The following is a 21,675-nucleotide window of genomic DNA, read 5'->3' as shown; positions in this document are numbered from 1 at the left end:
CCAGAAATGCAGAGACAGCAGAGGAAATACCTCTGACAGGCACAGAAACACTTCACTCCAGGGAGTGGTTGTTTTCTAACTAAAGCAGCTCACTTAATAGGCAGTGGTATCCTCGAAGCTACACTTTTCCTCCCTCTGGGCTTTGACCAGTCTCTCGCCCTCAAGCTGTATAACTTGACTTACCGTGTCTGTGAACTGGTAGGCAATGAACTTGCGCATCAAGGAAATGGCTGTGGCCCGCTCCTCACCAATCTGGAAAAGCAGCAGACTTGAGAGATGATGAGACGGAAGACAGGACATGGGAAAGGGGGCAGGAGACAGCAGTAGGACAGAGTCATCAGGCAAAAAAAGTAGAAGAGAGAGGAATATGAGAGTGAGAGATGGAGAAAGAGCGAGAGGGATGAACAGCAAGAAAGACAAAGGTGGGAGACAGTGAGTGGGAGAGAAGACAGAAAGATGGACAGGCAGAGCGAGGATGACCAGGAGGCTGACAGACCAAGGAGACCCAGGATAGACACAAGGACAGTTCTCCCAGACAAGGCCACCTCCCTCATTCACCTGAATCCCCTAAGCCATGAGGCCAGAGCACACACCTTACATTTGACAGTCCAGAGATTAGGATCCCTAGACAGGAGAGGAAAATGAAGCCCTTTAGTGAAATTGTCTCACCATGAAACATACAATCACACCCATCCTTCTTCCTCTTCCTTCACACCCTTTCCCTTCTCTATCCTTTCATACATATGCAGAAGGAAGGGGAGATAAAAGTGCCATCTTGCCCCTCCCTCCTTCCCCACTCTCACCCACCACTCTACCTGTGTGACTCTGTGCCCTAATTTCAGGGAATGACATGTATGGGCACATCAGCCAAGTACAGTTCAGAGTCCCACCTCAGCACTCCTCTCCCCCGCCCCTTACTTGACTCCCGGGAGCAGCTGCTGCTGGGTGATGTCGTCAGAGAGTTCATCAGATCCTCCATACACCCTGGAGAGAGAAGGGAAGTTGGGAAGGAGAGGTGAAGCTCTGTCAGATACTCTGACCCTTCCTGCAAAGAGACCACCTGCTCCTGGTCCCCCACCCACGCATCCCATGCCCTTACGTCTCTCCCACAGATGACTTGGCATATTTCTTCATGTAATACTCGCCTAGTTCTTCTTCTCGCTGGTCTCTGGGGTGGGATGGGAGAAAAGTAAACAAGAATTGAAGGTTGAGGAGAGGAGATGGGCTGACCTGTCCCCAAACCTCCCTGTGGGATCCAGTCCCTGCTTACCTCCAGAGGTTCTGTAAGCGGCGAGCCCCAGAACGGTCTTCGTCCAGGACAACATTATCAATATTGGAGGCTATAGAAAAAACGTGCAGATGGGGTATATAAGGGTGGATGAGCAGGGGCCTGGAGAAAGTGGTAGGGCTAAGAGAGCCAGAGGTGGGCTCTGAGGAGGAGATACCTCATTGACAAAAACCCAACCCTCACCCTCCAATTCTGTGCTGCTCAGGTTTCTGCTTCTTATGAAAAGGTTTAGGGATGGGGCCCAGCTGTTGGAGACATCTACCTGTTCCCCATCTCATAGCCACTGTTTAAGCTTATACCAAACTCCATCCCACCGCACCCATCCCTGCATTTCTGACCCCCAACAACTCTCTCTCTCTCACACACACAAACACACACTTCCCCAAGCCAACCACTGCTGGAGGCCTGGCCCCAGAACCCCCCGACTCTGGACCTTCACATGAGTCAGAGACCCCAGGGCCAAACAGGGATCGGGGATGAGGGAGGATGCCAAGGGTAGGAAGGAGTAGATGTCAGGCTATGGGAAGAGGATTGGGAAATCACACTTTTCATATTCTTACCTTCAATCTCTTCTACTTGGAGGAAGAGGAAGAGGAGGTGGTGGTGGTGGTGGTGGTGGTGGTAGTGGTGGGCGAGGGCAGACAAAGTATGAGCCAAATTATAGCAGCAAATCAACCAATGGGTTGGGGGCAGGGAGGGACACAGAAAGGTTGAAAATCAAAAGTAAAGGCCAGGCACCAGGTGGTTGGGGGAGAAGCCGAAATGTATGAGGCGCACAAAACGGAAAATAACGGGGGAGGGGCACTGGCCCAGGAAGTGGGGGGTATTTTGGGTCAGAGCCCACCCAGCCTAGAACCCCCAGGTGGGATTTACTGGGGCCCTGGGATCCCAGAGTCCTCTCTCCACAAAACCTACCACCCCACGGGCCTCCACCCCCCAACTCATGGGCCTCAAAGGAAAAGGGTACAGAGCTAACCTCTCCAGCAAGGACAGAAAGAAGCGAGGTGAGGAGGGTGGGGGTTAGGGTGATACAGGGAATGGGGGTGTAGGATGGGCTCTCAAGACCATCTGGGTCACACCCCCTAGTGGTCTTCCAAAGGCCAGTCCACACATACCTTTCTCTAAGATGTCCTCTGCTCCATCCTCCCACTGGTCCTCATCCTCATACTCATCATCCACATCTGAAACAAAAAGGCCAAGTGGTCAGGGGGCAGCAGAGGAAAAGGGGACTTCATGACAACAACAAATCCCCACCTTACAGATCAGGACACTAAGCTCTGACAGGTGAGGTTCTCACCTGAGGCCACAGAGCTGCTCCAAGCAGCAGGGTCAGGTCTCCCATGCAGATCCACCTCACTCTAAGTCACCCCTTCCCACAACCACCTTAAAAAACCAGATCTAAGCAGCCAGAAAAGTTCCCTCTCAAACTATCAAGGGAAGACAAGCATATAGTTCTTTTTTTTAAAGACAAGGTTCATGGCTGGTTGGTTTTATTATTATTCTCTTATATTTATAACAGCTAACACTTATTGAGATCATACTATGAGCCCTGCCCTCTTCTGAGTACTTGTCACAGATTGCTCACTGAATCCTCCTGGCAACACTAAGAGAGGTATCATCGTTGTTTCAATTTCTTTATTTTTTTTAAAATTTTTTTTATTTATTCATTTTAGAGAGGAGAGGGAGAGACAGAGAGAGAGAGAGAGAGAGAGAGGAGAGACAGAGAGAGACAAAGGGGGAGGAGCTGGAAGCATCAACTCCCATATGCACCTTGACCAGGCAAGCCCAGGGTTTCGAACCGGCGACCTCAGCATTTCCAGGTCCACGCCTTATCCACTGCGTCACCACAGGTCAGGCCTATTTCTTTTTCTTTTTTTAAGTGAAAGGAGGGGAGATACAGACTCCAACATGCATCCTGACCAGGATCCATTTGGTAACAGCTGTCTGGGGCCAATGCTTGAATCAACTGAGCTATCCTCAGCAGCCTTTGGACCAATTGAGTTATCCTCAGTGCCCAGCCACTGGCTGTGAGAGGGAAAGAGAGAGAAGGGGGAGAGATAGGGGAAGAAAAGCAAATGATTGCTTCTCATGTTTGCCCTGACTGGGAATAGAACCCAGGATGTCCCCATGCTGGGCCGACGGTCTACTCACTGAGCATACCAGCCAGGGCCATTCCAATTCTATAAGTAAGGGATCTGAGGCCCACTCTAGTGAGGTTATCTAACATGCCCAAAGACTCTCAGCTGGTACCTGAGAGGCAGCCTGGCTCCTGGGTCCATGCACTTAACCTCTTCACTAAGTTACAAATACTCTTTCATATGCATCAAACGTTACACTGAAAACCTAAACAATAATGATATAACAGCACATGATAAAAAACCCCAAAGAGTACAGATGATGTAAATGTATAGCAAATCTCCCTCCCATTTCTAACCTCTACCATCTCAGTCTTTTTTTTCCCCAGAGGCAACTCTGTGACATTTCCTGTTCAAAGATAATCTGTGCAGGTATCAGAAATGGATATAAACCCTATTCATAACTCTTGCAGCACAAATGTTTAACACCCTGTTCTGTACCTTCCTCTTTTTCTAAGCAGTAATACTAGCTTGCAACTCTTCCACAACAGCATATGCCTCATATGCTATCTGATTTCTGTCCCATAAGTCATCTTACCAGGCCCTTATCATCAGTGAACATTTAGGTCACCAAATATTTGCAACTGCATACAGGACTGCAGCAAGTATTTTTGTTCTCATGTCTTATGTGTGGGTTTTTTTTTTATAATTTTTATTTTTTACAGAGACAGAGAGTGAGTCAGAGAGAGGGATAGACAGGGACAGACAGACAGGAACGGAGAGAGATGAGAAGCACCAATCATTAGTTTTTCATTGCGTGTTGCAACACCTTAGTTGTTCATTGATTGCTTTCTCATATGTGCCTTGACCATGGGCCTTCAGCAGACCGAGTAACCCCTTGCTGGAGCCAGCGACCTTGGGTTCAAGCTGGTGGGCTTTTGCTCAAACCAGATGAGCCTGCACTCAAACTGGCGACCTCGGGGTCTCGAACCTGGGTCCTCTGATTCCCAGTCCAACACTCTATCCACTGTGCCATCACCTGGTCAGGCTAAAATCTGGTATTTTCTTAGCATGTTACAACTGCAGCTATCTCAAAATCATTCTCTCATTGCCTCTTCAAAATTAGATTCTTATCAAATCCTCCCTCCACAAAAACAGTTTTCTTTAAATGTATTAATAAAGAAGCTTGCCTGACCAGGTGGTGGCGCAGTGGATAGAGCGTCAGACTGGGATGCGGAAGACCCAGGTTCGAGACCCCAGGGTTGCCAGCTTGAGCACGGGCTCATCTGGCTTGAGCAGAAAGCTCACTAGCATGGACCCAAGGTCACTGGCTTGAGCAGGGGGTTACTCAGTCTGCTGAAGGCCCGTGGTCAAGGCACATATGAGAATGCAATCAATGAACAACTAAGGTCTCGCAACGAAAAACTGATGATTGATGCTTCTCATCTCTCTCTGTTCCTGTATGTCTGTCCCTATCTATCCCTCTCTCTGACTCTCTGTCCCTGTAAAAAATAAAAATAAAAAAAAATAAGCACATACAGCCTGGCCTGTGGTGGCGCAGTGGATAAACCTTTGGCCTGGAATGCCAAGGTTGCCGGTTTGAAACCCTGGGCTTCCCTGGTCAAGGCACATACAGCAAGCAAGCAATGAACAACTAACATGAAGCAACTATAAGTTGTTACTTCCCATTCCATGCTCCCATTTCTCTCCTGTCTCTGTAAAATCAATAAAGTATTTAAAATAAAAAATAAAAATAAAAAAAGAAGCACATACAGCCTGATCAAGCCATGGTTCACCAAATACAGTGTCGACCTGGGATGCTTAAGACCTAGGTTCGAAACCCCGAGGTCATAGGCTGAAGCTCAGGCTCATCGACATGACCTCATGATCGCTGGCTTGTGCCCAAGGTCGCTGACTTGAGCAAGAGGTCACTGACTTAGCTGGAGTCCCCCTGGTCAAGGCACATATGAGAAGCAATCAATGAACAACTAAAGCGTGGCAATTACAAGTTGATGCTTCTCATCTCTCGCCCTTCCTGTCTGTCTCTATCTTAAAAAAAAAAAGCACAGCCTGACCAGGCGGTGGCGCAGTGGATAGAGCGTCAGACTGGGATGCGGAAGACCCAGGTTTGAGACCCCAGGGTTGCCAGCTTGAGCACGGGCTCATCTGGCTTGAGCAGAAAGCTCACTAGCATGGACCCAAGGTCACTGGCTTGAGCAGGGGGTTACTCAGTCTGCTGAAGGCCTGTGGTCAAGGCACATATGAGAAAGCAATCAATGAACAACTAAAGTGTCACAATGCGCAATGAAAAACGAATGATTGATGCTTCTCATCTCTCTCCGTTCCTGTCTGTCCCTGTCTATCTCTCTCTCTGATTCACTCTGTTTCTGTAAAATAAATAAATTAAAAAAAGGCACATATATCACAATGTCCTTTTAATATTTGATACTGTTTTAATATTTAATGTTTAATATTTAATGTTCTCATGGGAATCCTATGTATTGTTTCAGAACATGACTCTGAGAAGTCTCAAGTCTATATACTTTATCAGACCGCAAAAGGGGCCACAAAAAAGATTAATCCTTTGAGTAGTACGAATGTTCATGTACATCCTCATGCCTCCTGACCATCCAGAATATGATCGCACAAAAATTTTTATTTTAGCCTGACCAGGTGGCGCAGTGGATGGAGCGTCGGACTGGGATGCGGAAGGACCCAGGTTCGAGACCCCGAGGTCGCCAGCTTGAGCACAGGCTCATTTGGCTTGAGCAAAGAGCTCACCAGCTTAGACCCAAGGTCGCTGGCTCCAGCAGGGGGTTACTCGGTCTGCTGAAGGCCCGCGGTCAAGGCACATGTGAGAAAGCAATCAATGAACAACTAAGAAGTTGCAATGCGCAGCGAGAAACTGATGGTTGATGCTTCTCATCTCTCTCCGTTCCTGTCTGTCTGTCCCTGTCTATCTCTGCCTCTGTAAATAAATAAATAAATAATTTTTATTTTAAAAACGTGTAAGGCAACATTATAAAAAGGCAAATGTACCCCTGGCCGGTTGGCTCAGCGGTAGAGCATTGGCCTAGCATGCGGAGGACCCGGGTTCGATTCCCGGCCAGGGCACACAGGAGAAGCGCCCATTTGCTTCTCCACCCCTCCGCCGCGCCTTCCTCTCTGTCTCTCTCTTCCCCTCCTGCAGCCAAAGCTTCACTGGAGCAAAAAATGGCCCGGGCGCTGGGGATGGCTCTGTGGCCTCTGCCTCAGGCACTAGAGTGGCTCTGGTCGCAACATGGCGACGCCCAGGAGGGGCAGAGCATCGCCCCCTGGTGGGCAGAGCGTGGCCCCATGGTGGGCGTGCCAGGTGGATCCTGGTCGGGTGCATGTGGGAGTCTGTCTGTCCCTGTTTCCAGCTTCAGAAAAAAAAAAAAAGGCAAAAAATAAAAATAAAAAAATAAAAAAGGCAAATGTATGTTCTTCTTGTTTCTATAAATTGGTTATCAAACATGATTTTTTAAATTAATTATTTATTTATTTACTTTTTTTTTTTTCTTTTTTTTTTTTCTTTTTTTCTTTATTCATTTTTAAAGAGGAGAGAGAGAGGGAGAGAGAGAGAGAGAAGGCGGGAGGAGCTGGAAGCATCAACTCCCACATGTGCCTTGACCAGGCAAGCCCAGAGCTTTGAACCGGCGACCTCAGCATTCCAGGTCGACGCTTTATCCACTGCACCACCACAGGTCAGGCCCAAACATGATTTTAAGTTAATAAAACTGGAACTGGAACTAATTTCTTTTTTTTTTTTAATTCATTTTTAGAGAGGAGAGAGAGACAGAGAGGGAAAGAGAGGAGAGAGAGACAGAGAGAAGGGGGGAGGAGCTGGAAGCATCAACTCCCATATGTGCCTTGACCAGGCAAGCCCAGGGTTTCGAACCGGTGATCTCAGCATTTCCAGGTCGATGCTTTATCCACTGCGCCACCACAGGTTAGGCAGAACTAATTTCATTTTTTGGGAAAAAAAACTTACTCCCAGGGGTCAGTGAGCCTGAAAAATACTCAATACCCAAAAGATTAAGAACTCCTGGTCTACTGTGGTGGCATAATGCATAAAACATTGACCTGGAATGGTGAGGCCACCTGTTTGAACCTCTGGGCTTGCCCAGTCAAGCAACATGTGCACATATAAGAGGCAAGTGCGAGTTGATGTTTCCTGCTCTTCCCTCCACCCCCATCTCCTCACTCTCTCTCTTCTAAAATAAATAAAATCTTAAAAACACAAATAACAACAACAACAAAAAACCCTGATCAAGATAATAACTTCAATATGTGTGTCTAAATACATGTAAAGATGTTCATAGCAGTGCTGCTTAAAATACTGAAAAATTTAAAAAATTAAAAAAAAAAAAAACTGAAAAATATGCCCTAGCTGGTTGGATCAGTGATAAGAGCATCAGTCCAGCATGTGGAAGTCATGGATTCAATTCCCAATCAGGGCACCCAGGAGAAGTGACCATCTGCTTTTCCACCCCTTCCCTTCCCCCTCCTCTCTCTCCCTTCCCCTCCCACAGCCATGGCTCCACTGAATGGAGCACAATGGCCCAGGGAACTGAGAATGGCTCCATGGAGCCTCTGCCTCAGGTGCTAAAAATAGCTTGGTTGTAAGCATAGCCCCAGATGGGCAGAGCACTGGAATAAGACGGGGTTGCCAGGTGGTTCCCCATCGGGACGCATGCAGGAGTCTACCTCCTCTTCTCTCACTTGTAAAAGAAAAAAAAAAAAAGAAAATATTGAAAAATATAAACAATTTCAATGTCCAACAAGAAATTGCTTAAACAAAACACATTTATGGAGACTGACCAGGCTGTGATGCAGTGGATACAGCATCAGCCTGGGACACTGAGGACCCAGGTTCGAAACCCTGAGGTCTCCAGCTTGAGCGTGGGCTCACCAGCTCGAGCACGGGGTTGTAGACTTGATCCCATGGTCACTGGCCTGAGCCCAAAGGTCGCTGCCTTGAAGCTCAACGTTGCTGGCTCAGCTGGAGCCCCCCTGATTAAGATGCATATGAGAAAGCAATCAATGAACTAAATGTGCTGCAACTATGAGTTAATGCTTCTCATCTCTCTTCTTTTCTGTCTGTCTCTTGCTTAAAAAAACACATTATGGAACACTGTGCAGCCACTGGAAAAAGAGCTATTTCAATAATGAGATGATGATGATAGCAGCTAATATATAATATATTGAGCATTTAGGTGTCACTGTGGTTCAGAAAACTTTCTTCACACCAATTAACTCATTTAATCTCAACTATCTGTTATATCCACCTCCATAAGCACTAAGTAAAAAAAGCAGTTTATAGGACACTAGCTATAATGTGGGCCTATATAACACAAATAAATAACGACCCTATAGTCTAAGGGCTTACTCTGGGCTGGATATCACACTCTGGGTTGCCATCAGCCTGATGTGCTTTTCATGCATGGTCCCCCAAATCCTCAAATTTTCTCTGCTGAAGTAGGAAGAACTGTTTGTCTTCGTTGTACAGAGGGGATAAGAGGCTCAGAGAGACATATAGCAACTTGCCCAGGTCCACATGAAGAAAAGGGCAGAGCCAGGCCAGGAGGGACCTACAGCTGTTGGCTTCCACTACTCTGTCCTGTTGTCTATTTATAGGTCATCTAAGATTTCCATGACAAGCACAAACTATTATCAGGTGTTTCTGGTTTGCTTGTTTTTTTGGTCAAGTTTTTATAGTATGACTGTATATATTAAAAGGGCCTACCCCTTAGAAATATATATATGGGGGGAGTGCAATGGGGGAAGGAGAGGGAAATATTTTGGGGTAAAATTATGTATTTGGGATTTGCTTCAACATTATCCAGTGGGGGGCAGAAGTGAGGAGGAATAAGCAAAGCAAGCTGGTACTAAGCTGTTAACCACTGACACAGGTGATGGACCGTGGGGCTCCACATACTATTTTACTATTGTGTGTTTGACATTTACCAAATGTTTTTCTTTTTAAGTACATTCAAGAAATGGAACTGAAGGTGGAAAACCAGTCTCTGCTCAGCATTCCCCAGACCTATGACATACCAGCCTCATCCAGAATGAAGCCACCATGACGGGGTTTCTTGGGGGGCCGGTCATCATCTTCCTCTTCTTCTTCCTCATCATATTCCTCCTCCTCTTCCTCCTCCTCTTCTTCCTCAGGCTCTTCCTCCTTTTCACTGCCTGCTGTACTTCGCCGCTCCTCGTCTATCTGCAGGGTCAAGTAGCAATAGGACACTAGGGTTCTGTATTTCAAAATCCAGATACCAGGCCCTGGTCAGTTGGCTCAGTGGTACAGCATCAGCCTGGCATGCAGGAGTCCTGGGTTCGATTCCCGGCCAGGGCACACAGGAGAAGCGCCCATCTGCTTCTCCACCCCTCCCCCTCTCCTTCCTCTCTGTCTCTCTCTTCCCCTCCCGCAGCCAAGGCTCCATTGGAGCAAAGATGGCCAGGGTGCTGAGGATGGCTCTGTGGCCTCTGCCTCAGGCACTAGATTGGCTCTGGATGCAACAGAGTGATGCCCCAGAGGGGCAGAGCATCGTTCCCTGGTGGGCATGCCGGGTGGATCCCGGTCGGGCACATGCGGGAGTCTGTCTGACTGCCTCCCCGTTTCCAGCTTCAGAAAAATGAAAAAAAAAAAAAAAATCCAGATACCAATCTCCCTACCCACAAATCTGACTTCAGCCCACTCCGCTCTGTGTGCACACCCTTCCTTCCAATCTGGTCAGGTATCTTCAGTAGCCACACCATCTCTGACAGCACCACCATCTACCTAACCAGTATCTGGGAGCTGATCTAGACTCCCCTCTCCACTAGACCTCCTTGCTAGCCTCATCCTAGACTTTAAATTTTACAGCTCCATAAGGTTTGGTCCTTGGCCCTTGTCTCTCTGCACTTCTACAATTCCCTGGGCCATCTCACCCACTCCTTTGGCTGTGAAAGTCATCTCTGTGACAATAACTCCTATATTCCTGTTTCCAATCCATAGTGTTCAAAGTCATTAACCACATCTTGTTACTAACTCTGTTGTGGATATTCTTTAATTGATTCTTACCTACAAGACATCTCACACCACTCCCTATGAAAATGCTCTTCCTTTGGTATCTGTCACATCATGGTCTCCTGGCTTTTCTATCTCTTCAACTGTTCTCCACAGGTGCCTCTCTGTTTGCCCCTGAAACACTGACTTCATTCACCAAGGCTCAGCCAAAGGCCCATCTCGCTTCTCCTTCCACGTACTCTCTCCCTGGCCATTTTACTCTTCACAACCTTAGTTCCTCTCTCTGCAAATGACACTCCATCTGTCTCCAGTACCCCTTTTTTCCAGAACTAAAGATCCCCATGTGCTAGCAGCCTCCTGGATGCCTCCCAGGATGTGCTCTGAGCCCTTCACACTGCCATTCCCCATAAACTCCCACGCCTCTATGTTTTCCCCTAGACCAGGGGTCCCCAAACTTTTTACACAGAGGGCCAGTTCACTGTCCCTCAGACCGTTGGAGTGCCACCACATACAGTGCTCCTCTCACTGACCACCAATGAAAGAGGTGCCCCTTCCGGTGCGGCGGGGCCGGATAAATGGCCTCAGGGGGCCTCATGCGGCCCGCGGGCCGTAGTTTGGGGATGCCTGCCCTAGACCCTTCCTGGCCTCCTCTAATTCCCACCAGGCACCAAATTCGTGACCTTTCTCTTTTCTTTTTTGTTTTTTAAAGATTTTTATATTTTTTTTTATTTTTTTTTAATTTATTTATTTTAGAGAGGGGAGAGAGAGAGAAAAAAAGGGGAGAGGAGCAGGAAGCATCAACTCCCATATGTGCCTTGACCAGACAAGTACAGGTTTCAAGCCAGTGACCTCAGCGTTCCAGGTCGACACTTTATCCACTGCGCCACTGAGGTCAGGCGATTTTTATATTTTTAATTTTTTTTTAAGATTTTATTTTTATTCATTTTGGGGGGGGGGGAGAGCAGGAAACATCCACTCCCATATGTGCCTTGACCAGGCAAGCCCAGGGTTTTGAACCAGCAACCTCAGAGTTCCAGGTCATCACTTTATTCACTGCGCCACCACAGGTCAGGCACCCTCTAAAACACAGATTCTTGCCTGACCTGTGGTGGCGCAGTGGATAAAGCATCGACCTGGAAATGCTGAGGTTGCCAGTTCAAAACCCTGGGCTTGCCTGGTCAAGGCACATATGGGAGTTGGTACTTCCAGCTCCTCCCCCCTTCTCTCTCTCTCTCCCCTTCTCTCTCCTCTCTATAATGAATAAAAAAATAAAATAAAATAAAATAAAAAAACACAGATTCTTGCCCAGCTTCCTTTCTGGTCTCTTAGCCTCTACTCCCTCTTTCCATACCAGTCATAGAAGATAATGATCCATCCAAAACAGTGTACCTACCCCCAACTGCAATCTTTTCCACATTAACTTTATGACTTTCTGCTGTGTCCACATCAGTAGGACCCATTTGTTAAACTCACTCAGATTTTTATATAAGTTTTAAAAAAAAAGGTTTCTATGTTTTGAAATAATTCAGAGTGCCTGACCAGGTGGTGGCGCAGTGGATAGAGCGTCAGACTAGGATGCGGAAGGACCCAGGTTCGAGACCCCGGGGTTGCCAGCTTGAGTGCGGGCTCATCTGGCTTGAGCAAAAGCTCACCAGCTTGAACCCAAGGTCACTGACTCGAGCAGGGGTTTACTCAGTCTGCTGAAGGCTCACGGTCAAGGCACATATGAGAAAGGAATCAATGAACAACTAAGGTGTCACAACGAAAAATTGATGATTGATGCTTCTCATCTTTCTTCGTTCCTGTCTGTCTGTCCCTATCTATCCCTCTATCTGACTCTCTCTCTGTCCCTGTAAAAAAAATTAAATAAATAAATAAATAAAATAAATTTAAAAAAAGAAAAAGGTTTCTATGTTTTGAAATAGTTCAGAGAGCCTGACCAGGTGGTGGCGCAGTGGATAGAGCGTCGGACTGGGATGCGGAAGGACCCAGGTTTGAGACCCCGAGGTCACCAGCTTGAGTGCAGGCTCATCTGGTTTGAGCAAAGCTCACCAGCTTGGACCCAAGGTCGCTGGCTCGAGCAAGGGGCTACTTGGTCGGTCTGCTGAAGGCCTGCGGTCAAGGCAAATATGAGAAAGCAATCAATGAACAACTAAGGTATCGCAACGAAAAACTGATGATTGATGCTTCTCATCTCTCTCTGTTCCTGTCTGTCTGTCCCTTTCTATCCATCTCTCTGACTCTCTCTCTCTCTAAAAAAGAAAAACAAAGAAACAGTTCAGAGATAAAAAAACTTTTTGAAGGTTAGCTTATCATAAATAGAAAGTAACCATAAAGATACAAGTAGAACAATGTTACTAAGTCTCAGCATGATACTTTTTCTCCTGCAGACTAAATCAAAGGCCTGTTCTCCCTGATAAACAGAGACAACGTATTTCAGAAAGGTAGTACCAAAGTGAAACTTTTTCCATAACCTAGTCAAAAGTCAGGACATGAAATAAACTGAAAAGGATATAACTTTTTCACTAAATAATTCCATGAAGCTGAAGGTCTTAATCTTATTCCACCTAAAGCATCTCTCTTCACAACTAGCTCTTCAACCTGGGCTGTATTTTATAGTCCTAGGAAACTATGATCAAAACCATGAATCTGACCCTGGCCAGCTAGCTCAGTGGTAGAGCACCAGCCCGCATGTGGTAGTCCCAGGTTCGATTCCCAGCCAGGGCACACAGGAGAAGCACCCATCTGCTTCTCCACCCTTCCTCCTCTACTTTCTCTCTGTCTCTCTCTTCTCCTTCTGCAGCCAAGGCTCCATTGGAGCAGGGTTGGCCTGGGTGCTGAGGATGGCTCCATGGCCTCTGCCTCAGGCGCTATAATGGCTCCTGTTGGAACAGAGCAATGCCCCAGATGGACAGAGCATCATCCCTGGTGGGCATGCTGGGTAGATCCTGGTCAGGCACATGTGGGAGTCTGTCTCTCTGCCTCCCTGCTTCTCACTTCAGAAAAATACAAGCTTCCTAGTAACCTGGACCGAAGCACACACTCTGCCCATTGCCTCACCCTCTCATCCCACCTCTTTGGGCTCCCTTTTCCAAATGCTAAGTCCCAGACACACTGAACCACTTTTATCACACACTCTCTTATCACTGTCCATCATCCATATGGGTCCTGTTAATAAAAACTATTCTCACCTGACCTGGAATGCTGAGGTCGATGGTTCGAAGCCCCAGGCTTGCCTGGTCCAGGCACAAGCAGGAGGAAACAAGTTGATGCTTCCCGCTCCTCTTCTCCCACCCCACCCCCCGCCTTTCTCTCTATATCTCTCCTCTCTAAAAGTCAATAAATAAAATCTTTAAAAATCTTAATAAATCGTTTTGGGTTTTTTTAGATTTTATTCTTTTTTGTTGTTGTTGGTTTTCTTCTCTGCCTGTCATTCACACTTCAAGCAAAATACCCACTGCATTCCAGGAAGTTATGTCTGCCCTTTCCCCCTCACAAAGTCAGGCACATCCTCTGGGCTCAGAAACCTCTGGGCTTCCTTCATCAAGGCCCTAATCACTGTGAACACCCTGAGAGAAGGGCCCAGGATACTATCTCAGGCACTCACTGTTAGGTCCTCAACGTCAACCAGCTCAGGCTTGTGAACAGAATACAACTTAAGAAATATTTACGTATTACCTAATTCTAACTAGCTCACAAAGCCCCACATTTTAACTCAAACTACAGGATCACAGCCTGACTTCCAGAAACTTTGTCATCAACCCCTTGGCTCAGTCCCAGCAAAGCTTTTTTTCCAAACCTGGCTCTCCACTCACTGAGGAGCAAGCGCCCACCATTATCTTAGGACTCGAACATGCTCTTTCTTTCTTTCTTTCTTTCTTTTTTTTTGTACAGAGACAGAGAGAAAATCAGAGAGAGAGACAGAGAGGGACAGACAGGAATGGAGAGAGATGAGAAGCATCAATCATCAGTTTTTCGTTGCGACACCTTAGTTGTTCACTGATTACTTTCTCATGTGTGCCTTGACCATGGGGCTACAGCAGACCGAGTGACCCCTTGCTCGAGCCAGCAACTTCAGGTCCAAGCTGGTGAGCTTTGCTCAAACCAGATGAGCCGGTGCTCAAGCTGGCGACCTCGGGGTCTCGAACCTGAGTCCTCCATGTCCCGGTCCGATGCTCTATCCACTGCGCCACCGCCTGGTCAGACTTGAACATGCTCTTATACCATCTGTCTTCAACATCCCCCTCAGCAACGATATATCCCTGTTTATCAAACTCTCCACCCCAAAATGAGGGGCTCCATGAGGAAGACTATGGTCCCAACATGACAGGAATTCACAGAACACTTGCTAAATGAAAGATGAGTAAGTTACTAAGACTGAGAATTGCAAACCAACTGATCCCCCCAATAAGTGGTCCATTATTTACCATCCCTATGTGTCTATCCACAGGACCAGTCTTTAAGGACCACACAACATTTGACAGTCTGAAAAGCCATATCCAGTCCTATGCCTGGAAGTGAGGGCAGGCTTCACAATGACAGCAGATGAGCCAGCCTAATGTGGTGTGAGGGAAGTGAGACTTGCACAGTATAAACCAGACTACCTAGCCAGGAAAAGAAAACTGAGGACCCTGGTCTCATCACCACCAGGATTTAACCAGAAGCAAAGCGTCCTGATGCCATGAGTCAAGGACCCTGCATGACAGATTGGAGCAAAGGCCCTTCCTGACATCTTCCCACTTGCCTGCCACCACTCCCAACTCCTCCAACTCTTCCTGGAAGCTGAGGGCTTCCCGAAGGGCACAAAGACTGACAATCAAATGCCTACAGAGAACAAGAAGACAACATAAGGGAGGGCAACTCAAGGAGAACCCATGACACTATGTTTACCTCATGTTTTCCAGAACATAGGTATGAGAAATCTTTCCTGCCTGACTGGTGGTGGTAGAGTGTGTAAAGAGTCACCCTGGGATGCTGAGGCCCCACGTTCAAAACCCCAAGGTCGCTAGCTTGAGTCCAAGGTCCCTAGCTTGAGCAAGGGGTCACTGGCTCACCTGGAGCCCCCTCGTCAAGGCACATATGAGAATGCAATCAATGAACTAAGGTGCCACATGAAAGAACTGATGCTTCTCATCTCTCTCTCCCTTCCTCTCTGTCTGTTCCTATCTGCCCCCCTCTCCCCCCCAAGGAAAGGAAAAAAAAAAAGCTAATAAGAAGTGTTTATTATATGCCGGATCCTTTCACCATATCACCTGTTACCACAATATACCTGAGGCATCCCTGGCCTAAAGCACCTGTCCCTCTGCTAGAGTTGGGCATACCTACTTCTCTCTCTCCTGACAACCTGGAAGCTCCCATAGGCCAGAGCTCATTCCGATCCCCTCTGAACTTCCACAGGGGCTTTTCTGTCCTGGTCCTGTCCCCAGACGCAATGCCTTCCCCACCGTCCCAGCCACAGACCTCGGCTTCCTCGCCGTCACTGCTGCGCTCGCTGTCCTCCTCAGAGAAGTTGCTGTCCTCGCTGTCCGACATCTTCTGCTCTCGCAGGAAAAAAACGGCCGCCTCAGCGCACCCCACCACCACCTCATCCCGAACCCCACCCCGAGCCTCAGTTTCCCCGCGGGTTCCGGGAGAGGAGAAAAGCCTCTTAGCACACTTCCGGCAGTCTCATTCTGGCAACGGGTGAACCCAAAAGGGGACCCCCTAACACCACCTACTATAACTCCAGAGTACCTATTTCTGGTCTTTACACTTCCCTGGCTCCCAGCGACCCCCAGGGCTGTTTCGTTGGCGTTCAACCCACAGCCCCACCGCTCCACTCCCACCTCCGCGTTCGGAACCAGCAGCTGCTCACACGACGCCTGGCTGGGACTGACGTATCCTCTCGCGAGAATCTAGCCGTTGGCCTCACCTAACACGAGATTTCCGGGCTCGGACCTAAAACGCACTTCCAGGATGCCATTTTGAGAGTGGCACAGCTCTCTTAGTGTGGAACCTGGAGCCGACATGTTGGAAGAGTCAAACGTGGAGCATGGGACAGTATAACTCCTGGGACTCGGCCTTTTCCAGCCCAGAATGAGCGCTTGAATTTTGTCCAGAGCACTAACGCAGCGTTCCATGCCGTGAGGCGACAGGAAGTTAGCAAATAATAGCAAATTAGCAAGTATAGCATACTTTATCTGATAGGCCCTCTAAAACCTGCCTAAGAGGTAGGCACCCCCCTTTCATGTACCTACAATAATTTTCAGGAAGATGACAAAGAGACCCAGGCATGGGGGAGATTATGAAAAATTAACCTGGCGGCAAAAAAATTTTTAAGCTTTTAGAACATGTTGCTAATTCTAACGTAAGCATTGAGACACCTGGATTCAATTTACAGAAATTTAATATACAGCTAGTTACATGGGAATGTAATGCTGTTGGGCTGGTAGCAGGCTCACAAGGCAGCTCACAGTACACATGTATATCTCTGCATAAACGCAAACTCCTCAACCCAACAGTCCCCCAAATTGAACTCACGAAAGATTGGGGAGGATCTGGGGGCTCTATAGAATATTGCCCAATCTATAAGCTTGCTTCCTGTACACACAAGCTCTTTAAATTAGGATTCCACATATAAAGTGCCTATTAACACTTCTGCAGAAAGACTACAGGAAAGAGAGGGTACAGTCGTTTTCTCCCAGTGGAAAGTTCTTCCCTGGTGTATCAGTGGTTCTCAACTCTCAACCCTGGCAGCACATCTGAATACTTAAGATTAGAGAGAGATACATGATACCCCCAAACTAGAAGCAACCAATGTCCATCATGAGACTAAATAACAGGTTGCAGCACATTCATGCAATGCAGTAGTATACTAAGCTACTTGAATGAATTTCAAAAGCATTATGCTGAGTGAAAGAAACCAGCACTGGGATAGGTACAGTATGATTTCAGTCACATGGAACTCTTAACAGAAGCAAAACTAATCTATACAGACAGCATATTAGTCGGTGTATAGGACTGAAGATGGAAATTGACTGCAAAGGGGAATGAGGAACGCTTTGGGGTGATGGAAATGTGACTACATGTTGTAAACATTTGTCAGGATGCAGTGAAATGTATACTTAAAACAGGTGCCTTTTACTATATAGAAATTATACCTCAATAAAGTCAGTTTTTTAAAAAATATATAGAGGCCCTGGCCGATTGGCTCAGCGGTAGAGCATCGGCCTGGCATGCAGGAGTCCCGGGTTCGATTCCCGGCCAGGGCACACAGGAGAGGTGCCCATTTGCTTCTCCACCCCTCCCCCTCTCCTTCCTCTCTGTCTCTCTCTTCCCCTCCCGCAGCAGGGCTCCATTGGAGCAAAGATGGCCCAGGTGCTGGGGATGGCTCTGTGTCCTGTGCCTCAGGCTCTAGAATGGCTCTGGACGCAACAGAGCAACGCCCCAGAGGGGCAGAGCATCGCCCCCTGGTGGGCATGCCGGGTGGATTCCGGTCGGGCGCATGCGGGAGTCTGTCTGACTGCCTCCCCGTTTCCAGCTTCGGAAAAATTAAAAGAAAAAATATATATATATGTTCAAAAATAAATAAAAAAATATATAGATGTTCAGGATCCACCAGAGACCAACTATCAAATTCTCTGGGCTGGGGCTTGGACATCCATATTACTTGAAAATTCTCCAGGTAGTAATTATTTGCAACCAGAGATGTGAACCATAAGACTCTCCCTGTCCTCAAGGGGTGGAGATGAGGTTAAAAGGCACCTGTGCAATGCTCTGTCCCTTCCTGAAAGAGGAGAGAGGAGGAAGTATCTGAAAGAGAACAGGGGCAGTTGGGCAGCTGGGGCCAATTATCCAACCCCTTGTCCCAGTAGGTTAGAAACCTCAGGCTTCAGATCTCACCATAGTTTCCTCCTTCTCTCCTCTTCCTTTGGCTCCTAGGGCTCCAGGGGCATCTCTGGCCTGGAAGGAGAAAGCTTAGGGCTTGGGAGCTGGGGCTGGAAACCAAGTCTCTTCTCCCTTTCTCCACCTAGCCACTTCAGTAGTGCCAAGGAGTCTGTGTCCTCCTCATGATGAGGGCAGGTGCTGAGCACAAGCCTCCTGTAACAACTCTAAAAGTTTGGCCAGGAAGAGAGGGACAGGTCTCTGGGGATGCTCTTCACAAGGTGGACAAGGGCTCTGGGCTGTCCCCCACAGCTGGGACCCCAGGGCATCCAGCAGGCGCTGTAGCCGGAACACAACAGTCCCCACAGATGGGCCTTCCTCAAACGCAATCACAGACAGCTCCAGTCGGAAGCAGCCTAGAGTCTCAGCAGGACACACCTGTGGGGATAGAGTGACTTTTCATCTTGGGCAAGGGCCTGATCCCAAGTCGCCACCCCCAAGTTTTCTGACTTGTGGCCTGAGACAAGTTCCTTCACCTCTTTAGGCGCCAGTTTCCTTATAGGGAGGTCAGAAAAATCCCTATCTTGAGGGCTGACACTAGCCGATACTGTACCTATGTTAATTAAAAAAAGACATTCATTCCTTAAAACATTTCTAAGTGCTATTTTGTTAGAAAAAGATACTTTACTGCCATCTGCTGGAAATTGATGAGCATGTCCAGGATGTGAATACTGTCCTCCTGTGTGCGGGATCCTTGTGCAGTGTACAACCTTCACACTCATATACAATGGCCCTGTCTACCTTGTGTGTGTGGGATCAGTGTGAAGAGTAAATAGGCTAATAATATACTTTAAACATTTAGACCAGTATCTGGCACAGAGTAGGCACAATTTTTTTTGACAGTCAGAGAGAGGGACAGACAGACAGGAAGGGAGAGAGTTGAGAAGCATTAGTTCTTTGTTGCAGCTCCTTAGTTGTTCATTGATTGCTTTCTCATATGTGCCTTGATTGGGGTGGAGGGAGGGCGCTACAGCAGAGTGAGTGACCCCTTGCTCAAGCCAGCAACCATGGGCTCAAGCCAGTGACCTTGGACTTCAACCCAGCAACATTTGGGCTCAAGCCAGTGACCATGGGGTCATGTCTATGATCCCATGCTCAAGCCAGTGACCCTTCACTCAAGCTAGTGAGCCTGTGCTCAAGCCAGACACTCAGGGCTTCAAACCTGGGTTCTCCATGTCCCAGTCTGATGCTCTATCCGCTGCACCACCTCCTGGTCAGGCCAGAGTACGCACTATTTAAGTGTAGCTATAATCATCATCATCATTTGTTATTATTATATGCCAGTCACTGTTCTAGGTTTCAGAGACAGCAGTGAACAAAATATATTTGTCAAGGCTTGGGGCTGAGTCATGCCTCCTGCCCCTAACATTTATGTCTTCCAAAATCTAGTAGATTCTCCCTAAACTTCCAACTTCACTGAGGAGTTAATGAAATACTCACCGAGAGATCATCTGGGGCGTAGAGAGTGCCATCATTTTTGTTTCCCTACAATTTTGGGGTAGGAAGGAGAATCAGATCTCGGAGGGGGAGAGCCTGACCTTCCTCAAATATGGCTCCCATTTCACCCCCTCCCTGCCCCTGTCTGCTGGCTCTCCCCCCCTGTCCTCACCAGCATCTTCATGATGGCCACCAGGAAGTAGAAAGGCTCCCGAGGACAGAGGGGTGGTCCTGGGCCCCCTGAAGGCCTTAACAGCAGGAGAATGATCCAGAGAGGCCACATGGGAACTCTGCCCACCCTTAGGCTTTCTCTGGTCCCAGTGGCCAGGAGTCCTGGAAGCAAGAGGTACAGAGAAAAAGAGCAAGGTAGAAGACTGGAAGGGGTAAAGGGAACTGCCCCATTCCTGCCCTGTCCAGCACCACTCAACCCACAGATACTCAGAGAATGTTCTTCAAGAGGCAGGGAAAGATGATGACCTTAGAGTAGGAAGGGCCTAAGTCAGGGGGCTTACTCACATGACCCCCATCCCCAAGTAAGATAGGGGACTTGGCAAGGGTGTGAGGATCAGTCTGGAGACATTGGAAGTCTCCCCTGCCCCCAAAACAGGCTGGTAAGGTAATACAGAGTGTGGTGTGAGAGTGTGTGCATCTTGTGGCCTGTCTTCTCAATAAAAAACACTGTGCTAGGCCTTTATCAATGTCAGCAGGTGTATAATTGGGGGGTCTTTGCTCTCCTTTCTACTTCTGCTTGTCTCTAGTATCTTGGAATCTCCATGCCTGCCTGTACCTGTTGTTCTCTTTGAGGGTTGGCCTCTTTGCCTTTGAATCGCTGACGCTTGTGTTTTCTGGGTCCATCTCTGACTGACCAGGTGTCTCTCTCTTTACTCCTCCTCTTCTCCAGTGGCCCTTTTGTCTTTCTCCTCCATGTGTGCCAGTCTCTCTCTTGTGCTGTGTTATCTGTGTATCCCTCCGGGTCAGGCTTTAGTGCTCCCTTCTTCCCCTCCCCCTCCTTTTCTCCCTCTCTCACCCTTTTGGAGCTGGACTCTAGGCTGAAGAATCCTCCCTCTGGCCCAGATCCGCCCACCATCTCCACCCTCAACTCCGGGTCCAGGCACAAGGTGAGTCATCACACACCCCTTTGAACCTTGGACCCTAGATTCAGTCCTGCCAGAGAAACTAAGGTGACTGGGCTCCCTGCAGTTCTGAAAGAGGAACCTCTTGGCTGGAAAGGAGCATCCTGAGTTGGGGGGAACAAGGGTAGTAACCCAATTCTGAGGTTGCTCAGATGGGATGGAGAGAAGGCCCTTGAGTGGAGGAAGATTCAGGGAAAAGGGTCTGGGATGAGGGATCCCAAGAGGCAGATTTGGGACTGGACTTCTGAGAGAAGTATTCTGGGAAGAGGAGATTCTAAAAGAAAAGAAATTGTGGTGAAGGGTAGATTCTGGGGGATGGGACTCTAAGAAGAAAAGGACTCTGGGAGAGGACTCGTAGGACTCTGAATCCTGAATCTGGGAATCTTGCTTGACTTCTTGCTGTCAGTTCCGGAGGAAAGATTCTGGTGGCGGACACTTTGGGAAGGAGGGAATCTAGAGGGGAGGAAGACTATGTAGGTGGTGAGAGATTAAGAAGGGTCTCCTTAGAGCAGGGTAAAAATCGATTATAGCGGGCTGTAAGGTTGGGGACGGAGGAAGATTACTGAAGAGCCGAAATGCAAAAGACAACCGGCTGTATTCTACGAATGCTGAAGATGTGAAGGTCAGCGTATACTCCTCACCCTTCTTTGTCAGCACCCTACACCCTCCAGGCCCCGCCCCTTCTATTCTAAGGCCCCGCCCTCCCATTCCAAGGTCCCGCCCACTGCTTGTTGGATCCATCTTCCTGCTGTCAATCCGAAGTCCCGCCCCCTGGCTACATCATGA

At 48.0% G+C, this 21,675-nt stretch overlaps 1 protein-coding gene across 3 annotated transcripts in view; it reads right to left on the bottom strand.

Annotated features, from left to right (window-relative positions):
* SUPT5H (SPT5 homolog, DSIF elongation factor subunit) overlaps positions 1-16,278 on the bottom strand; it is a 44,148-nt gene extending 27,870 nt beyond the window's left edge. The window contains exons 1-10 of one of the 3 annotated variants that reach the window (XM_066243702.1): positions 16,222-16,278; positions 15,857-15,931; positions 9,442-9,607; positions 2,404-2,469; positions 1,849-1,860; positions 1,271-1,340; positions 1,100-1,168; positions 919-984; positions 594-624; positions 184-252 (exon numbers count right to left, since the gene is read on the bottom strand). In XM_066243702.1, the coding sequence (XP_066099799.1) occupies positions 184-252; positions 594-624; positions 919-984; positions 1,100-1,168; positions 1,271-1,340; positions 1,849-1,860; positions 2,404-2,469; positions 9,442-9,607; positions 15,857-15,928 (621 nt within the window). In that variant the 5' untranslated portion in view covers positions 15,929-15,931; positions 16,222-16,278. Of the gene's footprint in view, positions 1-183; positions 253-593; positions 625-918; positions 985-1,099; positions 1,169-1,270; positions 1,341-1,848; positions 1,861-2,403; positions 2,470-9,441; positions 9,608-15,856; positions 15,932-16,129 lie in introns of all 3 variants that reach the window. The other 2 variants (XM_066243700.1, XM_066243703.1) reach the window with 2 other exon arrangements.
* Between the last annotated feature and the right edge of the window lie 5,397 nt (positions 16,279-21,675).

Source organism: Saccopteryx bilineata, chromosome 9 (genome assembly GCF_036850765.1).
Source record: "Saccopteryx bilineata isolate mSacBil1 chromosome 9, mSacBil1_pri_phased_curated, whole genome shotgun sequence".
Taxonomy (NCBI): Eukaryota; Metazoa; Chordata; class Mammalia; order Chiroptera; family Emballonuridae; genus Saccopteryx; species Saccopteryx bilineata.
This window is presented reverse-complemented; position numbering and strand designations above follow the sequence as displayed.